Source organism: Sander lucioperca, chromosome 15, assembly GCF_008315115.2.
Source record: "Sander lucioperca isolate FBNREF2018 chromosome 15, SLUC_FBN_1.2, whole genome shotgun sequence".
NCBI lineage: Eukaryota > Metazoa > Chordata > Actinopteri > Perciformes > Percidae > Sander > Sander lucioperca.
In genome coordinates, this window is record NC_050187.1 from 32,846,932 (window position 1) to 32,861,465 (window position 14,534).

The 14,534-nt window shown below is 38.8% G+C and overlaps 1 protein-coding gene and 1 pseudogene across 1 annotated transcript; both read right to left on the reverse strand.

Moving 5' to 3' along the window:
- Positions 1 to 203: 203 nt before the first annotated feature.
- LOC116061692 (G-protein coupled receptor 4-like) lies at positions 204 to 2,147 on the reverse strand. Its single transcript, XM_031316006.2, has 4 exons — positions 1,996 to 2,147; positions 1,561 to 1,748; positions 982 to 1,465; positions 204 to 546 (listed from the first exon to the last, which is right to left on the reverse strand). Exons 1-4 carry the CDS (start codon positions 2,143 to 2,145, stop codon positions 523 to 525), a joined length of 846 nt encoding a protein of 281 aa, XP_031171866.1. The 5' UTR covers positions 2,146 to 2,147; the 3' UTR covers positions 204 to 522.
- A 5,553-nt stretch (positions 2,148 to 7,700) lies between these two features.
- LOC116061691 lies at positions 7,701 to 9,411 on the reverse strand (annotated as a pseudogene).
- Between the last annotated feature and the right edge of the window lie 5,123 nt (positions 9,412 to 14,534).

Below are 14,534 nucleotides of genomic sequence, written 5' to 3' on the forward strand. Positions count from 1 at the left end.
CTGCGGTACAACATCTCTGGGGTTTTAGTCAGTGGTGGAATGTAACTAAGTACATTTACTTAACATCTGTACTTAATTACAAATGTGAAGTACTCGTAATTTACTTTTTTGTTTTTTCTTTTCATGCCACTTTCTATGTTGTCAAAAATTTTCAAAAAAAATCTAGTGACTTCATAAATTAGACTAAAAATTGTTACAAACAAAACAAATAAAGAGTTTATCAAATATTTTGTTACATATTAAATTCCCCAACAGTTTATACAAGTACAGCTGAAACCATTTGGTCACAATGTTTGTAGGAGAAGATTTAGTCACAAGAACAATATGAAGACACATATGAGACTCATACATGGACAGACACCATAAACTGCATAAACCATATGAAGAAATTTAAATGCAAGTGTGTTGCTCATCATTATTAAACAGAAAAAAATATGAATTCTAAGTCTGAGCTCTGATTGATAAGAGTGCAAAAATGGAGTTAAACAAATTGAGATCAAATAAGTGATCTTGAAAAGAGTTTTATTTTTCATCATGTACAGTGATGCACAAACAGTGATTGTTCATATTTGAGTTGTATTAAAATTATGCAGGTAAACACCAACTGGTCTTAAAACACAAATCAGCTTTCTCTTGACAGAATTCCATTAACTTGGTTCACTCTACCTTGTGTCTTGATGACGATTAAAGTTGTTGAACGGCAAAATATTTGCACATCTATAACATGACACAGGTGTGTTGGAGAGGGTGATAGATCCAAAGTTGCAAAGAGAAGAGTGATTGGTGCAGACCCAACTCCTACAAAAGATGGTTTACATCAACAGTTAGATGTCTTATTGGAAACCATATCAGTAGAAGACAGAATCTGTGTTGTCTCTATCCTTTCTATTTACCTACATGTCTTCTTCTGTTTCTCCCCTTTCTCTCTCTCTCCCTCTTTCTCTGCCTACATGAAGCTGACTGTGGACATGTCATCATTCATACTGTTGAACTGCTGACATCATTGCTGTCCATTCTGCAACAACACACAGAGGCCAAAAGCTTGTCTATGGCCCCTTTCCTCATTAAAACATACAGAACTAAGTCTGCAAGAGGACTCAACCTAAGAAACACACGAACCACGATGCCGAGGGCCGTGTCATATCTGTCATGTTTTTCCAGAAGCAAGATGTTTATGGGCAGGAACAGCAGCGTGTAAATAAGCAGCACCAGGACCAACATTGCCACAATTCGTCGTTTTTCGTCAGCGTGAATTGAGATGGAAGCAGACAGGGCTTTGAGGGTCCCAACCAGAAAGAATATGAGCAGTGGGAGGGGAAGGAGGAAAAATATGGATAAGATATACACAAATGCAAAAATGAAGCACATGGCAAGAGAAAAGATCCAGACCAGGACACAGACCACCACAGAGATCTTGATGGTTCGTCTGAAGCGGTACCACAGTGGGCAGGCGATGACCAAATACCTGTAATACAAGATGTAAGACACAGCTTCAGAATGATATAGTAATACAATGGTCAGACACAGAAGTAGCTACACACATTCTGGATAGACAGATACCTTTCCAGGGCGATGCACACCATGAAGCAAACACTGGCCATCAGACCAGAGTAGTAAATATCTCTGGCTATGTTATCTATGTTCTCATCCTCAGGTTGTGCCACCCAAACGATCAAGCAGCAGAACTGAATGAGGTCGGAAATGAGAAGGTTGATGACGTAGATCGGAGCAACATTATCCTTTCCCACCTGCAGGAAAACATTGGTTAAAGTAAAGAAAGCAGTTGTAAACATGTTCTGAACTCCTCCTCCCAAATATGTCTGCAGGATCCAATCAGCTTAATTTCAATTTTTTCAAGCAGTTCATTATTCCTGTAAATATATAGGTCATTAAAATACTTCACCCTAACCCCCTGACATGTGGCCCCCAACTCAGATCAAGATCCTTTACAGACCGAGACTTTACACAAATAGATCTCAGTCATAATGTACGTACCAGAGAATAAAGAGCATACATGGCCACGAGGGTCAAAGGAAGTCCAATACAGATGATTATGGATGTCACCACATTTATGATGAATATTGTGTCATTATACAAGGAACTAGCATTATCCGGTAAAGTGTTGTTAATGTAGATATCCTCCATTCTTCAGGGGGAAACCTGTGTACGAGATCAGGTTATAAGAAGATTCATAAAACATACTTAATATCTACCTAACTTTTTTTAGTGATATTAAAGCTGTGAGGTGCAAGTTCACACAAATACAGTATTCATATTGTATAGCCACAAATTGGATAGTGCTTTATTATATTGTTTGCCGTAATACTGGCTAATGTCCAGTGATGTGTCGTTAATGTAGAACTCTCCCATTCTTCAGAGTGAAACCTGTTTAAGAGATCAGTTTATAAAACAAGGAATGAAACATGTTGTTTAATATCTACCTAACATTGTTCAGTTATATCACTAAAGCTGTGAAGAGCAAGTTCACATAAATACAGGATTCATATATATGATACCCACAAAACAAATCAGACCAAAAATATGTGCAGACGAGTTAGACTTTATTTCCTGCGTGGAGTATGTGGAAATGGTGCAATGAAAATGTTGTACCACTTCCTGTTTCCACAAGAGTCAACCAGTACTGCCTGTTAATCTGCAGTTTTTTCTGAGCAGATATCAAGTTGTGCTTTTAAAATACTACGCACATTTCCTGTTTAAAGATATAGCCTGGTTGATAACATCATCAAATATGTGTTTGGTTTCATCATGCCAACATTTGTACTGGAAATGCAAAGCTTCTTTGCTTAGAAATACCCTGAATACAACATGCAACAGTTATAGAAGGAACAAAAATAGATAGGCATTTCCAACCTGTAGGTATACTACATCAAAAAGACGGACATAATCATAAAAAAATATATGTCATTTTGAAATACTTCCAATAATACTGTACCTTAAAGTCTTCCAATCTTCAATATTAGTCCAATTTAAAGAAGGATACTCCTTGACATCATTTTCGTAACTGGAAACGTTCCTGTTCAATCTACCGTCTGTAACGCAGCCTTGTCCAAAGTGAGCCAAAGAGCAACTACACCATTCCAAGAAAGCTTTTGGACTCTTGCGTATTTCATCAGAATAAGCGAAGGGCCTGGGAGCCGGATGAATCTCAAGCAGAAGAGGACATACTTTACCAATCCCGAGGGGAAATTTAAGTTGTGTTACTATACAGACACACAGGGGAATAGGACCCATACTCATGCATTAAATGAAGAGATGTCAGAGCGAGGGGGCTGGCAATGGACAGGCGCCCAGAGCAGTTGGGGGTTCAGTGACTTGCTCAAGGGACCATTGACATAGCATGGGAGGTAAACTGGCACCTCTCCAGATACCAGTCCTCCCTCCATACTTTGTCCGTCTGACTGAGCTGCTGCTGCCCCAATCTGCGAGCCCATGTTTAATTTGCTCTGGCAGATACGTCTGGTCCCCCTCCCATTCAGATTCCCAGCGGCCTGAGACGTGCCGGCCAATCACAACCTTTTATCTAATATGGGGCGGGTTTAAGACGATGACGTCCAGCACAACCATGGCTCATAGCACAAACTGGGCGGTGCTGATCAAATATGAATCAGGATTATGTTATTGTATTGCATATTGCTTTCCTAAATGTTTTTACAAACACATTTTAGTGTACTGTTTAGCTGTAATTTGAGCAAGTTGTGTACAGTGCTGTGGAGTAAAGTCTGGCTACACCACAGACACATTCTGGGATAGGAGAAAAAACACTCTGGGTTGTTAAATGAACATGAGCAAACTAACTTGGCTGAATGTTAAAACCAATACATGGTGCCTGAAGTTGCACAAACTGTGTTGAAGTGTGCAGGAACACACAAACTCGTCTTCAAACAAGTCAGTGGTTCTTCTTCACAAAATTCTAAATTCAAGTGTGTCTTGATGATGATTTATATAAACAGCAAAATACTTGCACTGCACATCTGTAACATGAGACAGGTGCATTGGAGGGGGACGAGTAGGTCCAAAGTTGATGAAGAGAAGGTGATTGGTGCAGACCCACAGTCTCCTCCTACAAAAGATGACTTCTCAGTATGTAACACCATTTGCCTGATGAAGGTTTAGTACCAAAACATTGTTAGCTAACTTTGCAAGTTAGACAGTGTGCAGAAGTTTCTTTGCAATTTGCATTTTTTTTTTTATTTGTATGCAATTATCTTTTAAATTATTCAGATTGCACTTGTAACACCCAGAAGGAAATAAATAATAAATAAATAGAAAAAGATAAAGACTTAATATAGACCAGTTTCTCAGAAGATCTAGTTCTCTCGGGAGAAATGGATATCGGGCAGCAAAGGTGAAATAAGACACAGACTCAAGGGGTTATATATTTAAAAAGGTAAGAAAACTACATTTATTATTTCATCTTGCAGTTATCTTCTTTTTCTATTTAATTTGTCTAATTCTTAAAATACCATTTAACACAGAATAACAACAATATACAAGTAAAAACACACAACACATGCAATAATCAGACTGTTCTAATGAAGTGGCGTATGTATGACACGCCAAGTCGTATTCCATTTAGGCGTGTTATCAAGACGCATAATCGCTTTTTTGCGTTTTTATCAACGCAATTTGCCCGCCATTGAACTACATTACGAGTGAATTTTCGACATAGATAGTAGTATAAAGGGACGTTTGTTCGCATAAGGAGGTTGGTTGGTTGGTTGGGGTGGCGGATTGGGTGGCGGCATGTGTAAAACATGTAAAACACAGGACTTTCATCCAGGAGAGCCGGGTTTGCGTCCCGCACTTTTTTTTTTTTTTTTTTTTTTAAGCCTTCCCCAATGTTTTTTTCCTAAACCCAACCGTTTGTTTTCCTAAGCGTGTTTTTGTCGTTATTTTCCGTGTTTTTGTCACTTTTTTGTGTTACTAAAGCCTTTCCCAATGTTCTTTTCCTAAACCCAACCCTTTTCTTTTTCTTTTTATTTATTTATTTTTTTTTTTTACACATGCGTGACATCGTCACGTTCTTGCGATAACACGCAACGTGGTGACGCCACGTGGTGGGTATGTTTACATCTGCTGTATACAGTGTAGACATACACGTGGATAGCTGAAAATGCGTACAGATAACACGCCATTTGGCTTTAGGAAAGTGGCGTGTGTTTATGCAAAGTCATGATGCCAAATAATAAATAAAACACCCTTTCGCTTCTAAAAAATCTCCTTTCCTCTATGGTTTATCCTGGAATCTGGAGCACAGGAACCTATTTTTGACCAGGGGTGCTGAATAACAAAATAATGGATGTCTGACGATTTCTCCCCCCAGGAAATGTTTCATATTCTGACAGCTAAATACGTCATTTTAGCGCAGTGTATGGGTGAGAGTGAGAAGTTGTAGAAAAGCAGCCACAAATTCCACTGTTCCCCAATTATGCGACAGCACTCGCCACTCCGACTCCACTGCGCGTACCCACATCATAGAAGCGCACTTGACATCATTAGCCTGTTATATAGCTATATAGTATATAGCTAAGGTAAATTACTTTTCTGATCGTCAAAACCACACCAGAGATGTTTGGCTTGAAAATATATGCTAATAATCAGGCTGCAATGACCTCGCCAACAATTTCCTAACTTGTCCCTTCTCCACAGCAAATGTGTCCTAACCATGTCACAGCGGTTTCTGTTACACAAAACATATGCAATGAAAACAATGGTACTTACAGGCATTGCCCTCACAGGGAACGGAATTATCTTTAAAGCAACTTCTTCTTTTTAGAAGAAGACCGTTGAAAAGGGCTGACAGGGCTTCTCGAATCATTCTGTAAAGTTATCGTTAGATGCTATGATGGTACTGCTAACGTTAGCCGAGTTGCTTGCTAAAGTTATTTCAGACTCAGGCTCTTCAGCTGCCCCAACAGAGTTTGCCTCGGCGGTGGACGACTGTAACATCTACAGATGAAATCTTGCTAATTTTAGCCACATTACTATACCGGAAGAAACAATCTTGTATCCTTTTCTGCGACATATTCTTCTCTAGGACTAACGTTCCAGTCAACTAGCCTCAGCCTGCTCGCTTCTCAGCGAGTCACGTCACTTGACTCACTTTCACTTTGACCTCTATAGCAGCTATAACAGTTCATTTTTAGTAGGCTATATTCAAACCTATCCATAACCCTTTTTTGCTATTTGCCTCATTATTTGATATACAAAAATATAAATAATGTCAGACAGCGAATTAGTAATTATAAAAAAAAAAATATATATATATATATATATAAAATCCAGCTCCTGCCAGCAGGGGGTGCTGCTCCTTCCCACACCCTTGCCTGGAATCCACCTGTCAGGTAAATGCCTACTTTATTTTCATTACCTAATTATATTTCAGATTGGAATGTTTTTTTTTTTTTTTTATTTCCTTTTAGTCAGGCACTCATTACGTTGTTTCCCCCCCTTATTTTGTCATTTACAAATTTATTAATCTTGTTTTATAGTGCCTCTAATTTAACAAGTGGTAATTTTTCCTCCTTTAAATCAATTAAAATACCAACCAAAATATAAAAACAAATGCGTCAGACATCCACTAATATCACTCTGTCATTTACCAAACTGTGACGCATACCATGACCATACATTCTTTAACAAACCAACTTATGCTGTAAATAATAAGTATATAAAGAAGTTGATCCAAGAGCTCCGTTCAATCAGTGTGTAAGTCCCTCTCAGACAGTGTTCTCTCCATCGACCGTGTTCGGGGGAAAAAAAGGAAAAAGTCCATTTGTGGGGAAAGTTAAAAAAGGTTTGTCCTACCACTCTTTGCTGGACTTCAGTAACTCAACTTTCTCTCCTTTCCTTTTCTCGGTCTCTATCTGACTCAGGTTTGGCTCGCCACTCCAGGACCAACTGCACCTCTCTCCAACAGAAGAAACACTGGCTGACGACTCTCATAGGATCTCATGCAATCTCACACTCCATGAAGACAAAGAAACAAAGAGAAGAGGAAGAAGAAGACCTGGCCTTGTATGCACAAAGACAAGAAAATTATCACTATATAGTTCAATAGACCTTTTACACAGCAGACATGTTGACATGTCATAATAGGAAGAACAGGTATATTTAAAACCATTAATGATGGCTGCATTCCACTTAGGAGAGGCCCTGGTATTGTGCATGTTGACTCACTGAAATAGCTTACTGGGACACTTGATGGAGCCATCGTTAAGGTTATCAATTTCAGCTGTGATTTTCCTACTATGACAAGTCAAAATGTCTGCTGTGAAAAAGGTCTGTTGTATATATATATGTATTTAATTAAAGTTACTACAGCACTGTCATTAATGTTTCTTTAATTACAGTGTAAATAATAAAACATTTGACCATTACCTTGCATAAAAGGTAACTTCCCTAAAACACATTACTTTCACCCAGAAGCTTCCTCACTACAGTGTTCTAGCAAAGAAATAGCTGAGTCAACTCACAGTAGTAGGCCACAAGCCTGCAGCAACTGCTATTATTATTAGTAATAATAATAATAATAATAATAATAATAATACGTTTATTTGATATAGCACCTTTTACAGACAGAGTCACAAAGTGCTTCACATGACAAACTAGGAGTGGTTTAGCCCAGTGAATTAGATCAGTACAGTTATCATCATTATTAAATAGAAAAAATAGAAATGTTAAGTCTGGGCTCTGATTGATAAGAGTTCAAAAATGGAGTTAAACAATTTGAGATCAAATCAGTGATCTTGAAAAGAGTTTTATTTTTCATCATGTACAGTGATGCACAAACAGTGATTGTTCATATTTGAGTTGTATTAAATTATGCAGGTAAACACCAACTGGTCTTTAAACACAAATCAGCTTTCTCTTGACAAAATTCCATTAACTTGGTTCACTCTACCGTGTGTCTTGATGACGATTAAAGTTGTTGAACGGCAAAATACTTTGCACATCTATAACATGACACAGGTGTGTTGGAGAGGGTGATAGATCCAAAGTTGCAAAGAGAAGAGTGATTGGTGCAGACCCAACTCCTACAAAGATGGTTTACATCAACAGTTAGATGTCTTATTGGAAACCATATCAGTAGAAGACAGAATCTGTGTTGTCTCTATCCTTTCTATTTACCCACAGTACATGTATTCTTCTGTTTCTCCCCTTTCTCTCTCTCTCTCTCTCTCTCTTTCTCTGCCTACATGAAGCTGACTGTGGACATGTTGTCATCATTCATACTGTTGAACTGCTGACATCATTGCTGTCCATTCTGCAACAACACACAGAGGCCAAAAGCTTGTCTATGGCCCCTTTCCTCATTAAAACATACAGAAATAAGTCTGCAAGAGGACTCAACCTAAGAAACACATCAGACAGGGAGTAGAGGTTCATGTCATATCTGTCATATTTCAGAAACATGATTCTGGGCAGGAACAGCAGCGTGTAAATAAGCAGGACCAGGACCAGCATTGCCACAATTCGTCGTTTTTCATCAGCGGGAACTGAGATGGAAGCAGACAGGACTTTGAGGGTCCCAACCAGAAAGAATATGAGCAGTGGGAGGGGAAGGAGGAAAAATATGGGTAAGATATACCGGACTACAAAAAAGAAGCGAATGGCAAGAGAAATGATCCAGACCAGGACACAGACCACCACAGAGATCTTGATGGTTCGTCTGAAGCGGTACCACAGTGGGCAGGCGATGACCAAATACCTGTAATACAAGATGTAAGACACAGCTTCAGAATGATATAGTAATACAATGGTCAGACACAGAAGTAGCTACACACATTCTGGATAGACAGATACCTTTCCAGGGCGATGCACACCATGAAGCCAACACTGGCCATCAGACTAGAGTAGTAAATATCTCTGGCTATGTTATCTATGTTCTCATCCTCAGGTTGTGCCACCCAAACGATCATGCAGCAGAACTGAATGAGGTCGGAAATGAGAAGGTTGATGACGTAGATCGGAGCAACATTATCCTTTCCCACCTGCAGGAAAACATTGGTTAAAGTAAAGAAAGCAGTTGTAAACATGTTCTGAACTCCTCCTCCCAAATATGTCTGCAGGGTCCAATCAGCTTAACTTACATTTTTTCAAGCAGTTCATTATTCTTGTAAATATATAGGTCATTAAAATACTTCACCCTAACCCCCTGACATGTGGCCCCCAACTCAGATCAAGATCCTTTACAGACAGAGACTTTACACAAATAGATCTCAGTCATAATGTACGTACCAGAGAATAAAGAGCATAGATGGCCACGAGGGTCAAAGGAAGTCCAATACAGAGGATTATGCATGTCACCACATTTATGATGAATATTGTGTAATTATACAAGGAACTAGCATTATCCGGTAAAGTGTTGTTAATGTAGATATCCTCCATTCTTCAGGGGGAAACCTGTGTACGAGATCAGGTTATAATTCACATAAATACAGGACTCATATATATGATACCCACAAAACAAATCAGATCAAAAATATGTGCAGACGAGTTAGACTTTATTTCCTGCGTCCTGAGTATGTGGAAATGGTGCAATGAAAATGTTGTACCACTTCCTGTTTCCACAAGAGTCGACCAGTACTGCCTGTCAATCTGCAGTTTTTTCTGAGCAGATATCAAGTTGTGCTTTAAAAATACTACGCACATTTCCTGTTTAAAGATATAGCCTGGTTGATAACATCATCAAATATGTGTTTGGTTTCATCATGCCAACATTTGTACTGGAAATGCAAAGCTTCTTTGCTTAGAAATACCCTGAATACAACATGCAACATTTATAGAAGGAACAAAAATACATAGGCATTTCCAACGTGTAGGTATACTACATCAACTACATAATCATAAAGAAATATATGTCATTTTGAAATACTTCCAATAATACTGTACCTTAAAGTCTTCCAATCTTCAATATTAGTCCAATTTAAAGAAGGATACTCCTTGACATCATTTTCGTAACTGGAAACGTTCCTGTTCAATCTACCGTCTGTAACGCAGCCTTGTCCAAAGTGAGCCAAAGAGCAACTACACCATTCCAAGAAAGCTTTTGGACTCTTGCGTATTTCATCAGAATAAGCGAAGGGCCTGGGAGCCGGATGAATCTCAAGCAGAAGAGGACATACTTTACCAATCCCGAGGGGAAATTTAAGTTGTGTTACTATACAGACACACAGGGGAATAGGACCCATACTCATGCATTAAATGAAGAGATGTCAGAGCGAGGGGGCTGGCAATGGACAGGCGCCCAGAGCAGTTGGGGGTTCAGTGACTTGCTCAAGGGACCATTGACATAGCATGGGAGGTAAACTGGCACCTCTCCAGATACCAGTCCTCCCTCCATACTTTGTCCGTCTGACTGAGCTGCTGCTGCCCCAATCTGCGAGCCCATGTTTAATTTGCTCTGGCAGATACGTCTGGTCCCCCTCCCATTCAGATTCCCAGCGGCCTGAGACGTGCCGGCCAATCACAACCTTTTATCTAATATGGGGCGGGTTTAAGACGATGACGTCCAGCACAACCATGGCTCATAGCACAAACTGGGCGGTGCTGATCAAATATGAATCAGGATTATGTTATTGTATTGCTTTCCTAAATGTTTTTACAAACACATTTTAGTGTACTGTTTAGCTGTAATTTGAGCAAGTTGTGTACAGTGCTGTGGAGTAAAGTCTGGCTACACCACAGACACATTCTGGGATAGGAGAAAAAACACTCTGGGTTGTTAAATGAACATGAGCAAACTAACTTGGCTGAATGTTAAAACCAATACATGGTGCCTGAAGTTGCACAAACTGTGTTGAAGTGTGCAGGAACACACAAACTCGTCTTCAAACAAGTCAGTGGTTCTTCTTCACAAAATTCTAAATTCAAGTGTGTCTTGATGATGATTTATATAAACAGCAAAATACTTGCACTGCACATCTGTAACATGAGACAGGTGCATTGGAGGGGGACGAGTAGGTCCAAAGTTGATGAAGAGAAGGTGATTGGTGCAGACCCACAGTCTCCTCCTACAAAAGATGACTTCTCAGTATGTAACACCATTTGCCTGATGAAGGTTTAGTACCAAAACATTGTTAGCTAACTTTGCAAGTTAGACAGTATGCAGAAGTTTCTTTGCAATTTGCATTTTTTTTTTATTTGTATGCAATTATCTTTTAAATTATTCAGATTGCACTTGTAACACCCAGAAGGAAATAAATAATAAATAAATAGAAAAAGATAAAGACTTAATATAGACCAGTTTCTCAGAAGATCTAGTTCTCTCGGGAGAAATGGATATCGGGCAGCAAAGGTGAAACAAGACACAGACTCAAGGGGTTATATATTTAAAAAGGTAAGAAAACAACATTTATTATTTCATTTTGCAGTTATCTTCTTTTTCTATTTAATTTGTCTAATTCTTAAAATACCATTTAACACAGAATAACAACAATATACAAGTAAAAACACACAACACATGCAATAATCAGACTGTTCTAATGAAGTGGCGTATGTATGACACGCCAAGTCGTATTCCATTTAGGCGTGTTATCAAGACGCATAATCGCTTTTTTGCGTTTTTATCAACGCAATTCGCCCGCCATTGAACTACATTACGAGTGAATTTTCGACATAGATAGTAGTATAAAGGGACATTTGTTCGCATAAGGAGGTTGGTTGGTTGGTTGGGGTGGCGGCATGTGTAAAACATGTAAAACACAGGACTTTCATCCACGAGAGCCGGGTTTGCGTCCCACGCGTGGTGATTTTCAGCCGTTTTTTTTTTTTTTTTCCTAAACCCAACCGTTTGTTTTCCTAAGCGTGTTTTTGTCGTTATTTTCTGTGTTTTTGTCGCTTTTTTGTGTTACTAAAGCCTTTCCCAATGTTCTTTTCCTAAACTCAACTTTTTTTTTTTTTTTTTTTTTTTACATGCGTGACGTTGTTCTCGCGATAGTACGCCACGTTCTCGCGATAACACGCAACGTGGTGACGCCACGTGGTGGGTATGTTTACATCTGCTGTATACAGTGTAGACATACACGTGGATAGCTGAAAATGCTACAGATAACACGCCATTTGGCTTTAGGAAAGTGGCATGTGTTTACGCAAAGTCATGATGCCATGTTGCAATAATAAATAAAATACCCTTTCGCTTCTAAAAAATCTCCTTTCCTCTATGGTTTATCCTGGAATCTGGAGCACAGGAACCTATTTTTGACCAGGGGTGCTGAATAACAAAATAATGGATGTCTGACGATTTCTCCCCCCAGGAAATGTTTCAGATTCTGACAGCTAAATACGTCATTTTAGCGCAGTGTATGGGTGAGAGTGAGAAGTTGTAGAAAAGCAGCCACAAATTCCACTGTTCCCCAATTATGCGACAGCACTCGCCACTCCGACTCCACTGCGCGCACCCACATCATAGAAGCGCACTTGACATCATTAGCCTGTTATATAGCTATATAGTATATAGCTAAGGTAAATTACTTTTCTGATCGTCAAAACCACACCAGAGATGTTTGGCTTGAAAATATATGTTAATAATTAGGCTGTAATGACCTCGCCAACAATTTCCTAACTTGTCCCTTCTCCACAGCAAATGTGTCCTAACCATGTCACAGCGGTTTCTGTTACACAAAACATATGCAATGAAAACAATCGTACTTACAGGCATTGCCCTCACAGGGAACGGAATTATCTTTAAAGCAACTTTTCAGCAACAATTCTTTTTAGAAGAAGACCGTTGAAAAGGGCTGACAGGGCTTCTCGAATCATTCTGTAAAGTTATCGTTAGATGCTATGATGGTACTGCTAACGTTAGCCGAGTTGCTTGCTAACGTTATTTCAGACTCAGGCTCTTCAGCTGCCCCAACAGAGTTTGCCTCGGCGGTGGACGACTGTAACATCTACAGATGAAATCTTGCTAATTTTAGCCGCATTACTATACCGGAAGAAACAATCTTGTATCCTTTTCTGCAACATATTCTTCTCTAGAACTAATGTTCCAGTCAACTAGCCTCAGCCTGCTCGCTTCTCAGCGAGTCACGTCACTTGACTCACTTTCACTTTGACCTCTATAGCAGCTATAACAGTTCATTTTTAGTAGGCTATATTCAAACCTATCCATAACCCTTTTTTGCTATTTGCCTCATTATTTGATACAAAAATATAAATAATGTCAGACAGCGAATTAGTAATTATTTAAAAAAGAAAATATATATATATATATATATATATATATATATATATATATATATATATATATATATATATATATATATATAAAATCCAGCTCCTGCCAGCAGGGGGTGCTGCTCCTTCCCACACCCTTGCCTGGAATCCACCTGTCAGGTAAATGCCTACTTTATTTTCATTACCTAATTATATTTCAGATTGGAATGTTTTTTTTTTTTTTTTATTTCCTTTTAGTCAGGCACTCATTACGTTGTTTCCCCCCCTTATTTTGTCATTTACAAATTTATTAATCTTGTTTTATAGTGCCTCTAATTTAACAAGTGGTAATTTTTCCTCCTTTAAATCAATTAAAATACCAACCAAAATATAAAAACAAATGCGTCAGACATCCACTAATATCACTCTGTCATTTACCAAACTGTGACGCATACCATGACCATACATTCTTTAACAAACCAATTTATGCTGTAAATAATAAGTATATAAAGAAGTTGATCCAAGAGCTCCGTTCAATCAGTGTGTAAGTCCCTCTCAGACAGTGTTCTCTCCATCGACCGTGTTCGGGGGAAAAAAAGGAAAAAGTCTATTTGTGGGGAAAGTTAAAAAAGGTTTGTCCTACCACTCTTTGCTGGACTTCAGTAACTCAACTTTCTCTCCTTTCCTTTTCTCGGTCTCTATCTGACTCAGGTTTGGCTCGCCACTCCAGGACCAACTGCAACTCTCTCCAACAGAAGAAACACTGGCTGAAGACTCTCATAGGATCTCATGCAATCTCACACTCCATGAAGACAAAGAAACAAAGAGAAGAGGAAGAAGAAGACCTGGCCTTGTATGCACAAAGACAAGAAAATTATCACTATATAGTTCAATAGACCTTTTACACAGCAGACATGTTGACATGTCATAATAGGAAGCACAGGTATATTTAAAACCATTAATGATGGCTGCATTCCACTTAGGAGAGGCCCTGGTATTGTGCATGTTGACTCACTGAAATAGCTTACTGGGACACTTGATGGAGCCATCGTTAAGGTTATCAATTTCAGCTGTGATTTTCCTGCTATGACAAGTCAAAATGTCTGCTGTGAAAAAGGTCTGTTGTATATATATATATGTATTTAATTAAAGTTACTACAGCACTGTCATTAATGTTTCTTTAATTACAGTGTAAATAATAAAACATTTGACCATTACCTTGCAAAAAAGGTAACTTCCCTAAAACACATTACTTTCACCCAGAAGCTTCCTCACTACAGTGTTCTAGCAAAGAAATAGCTGAGTCAACTCACAGTAGTAGGCCACAAGCCTGCAGCAACTGCTATTATTATTAG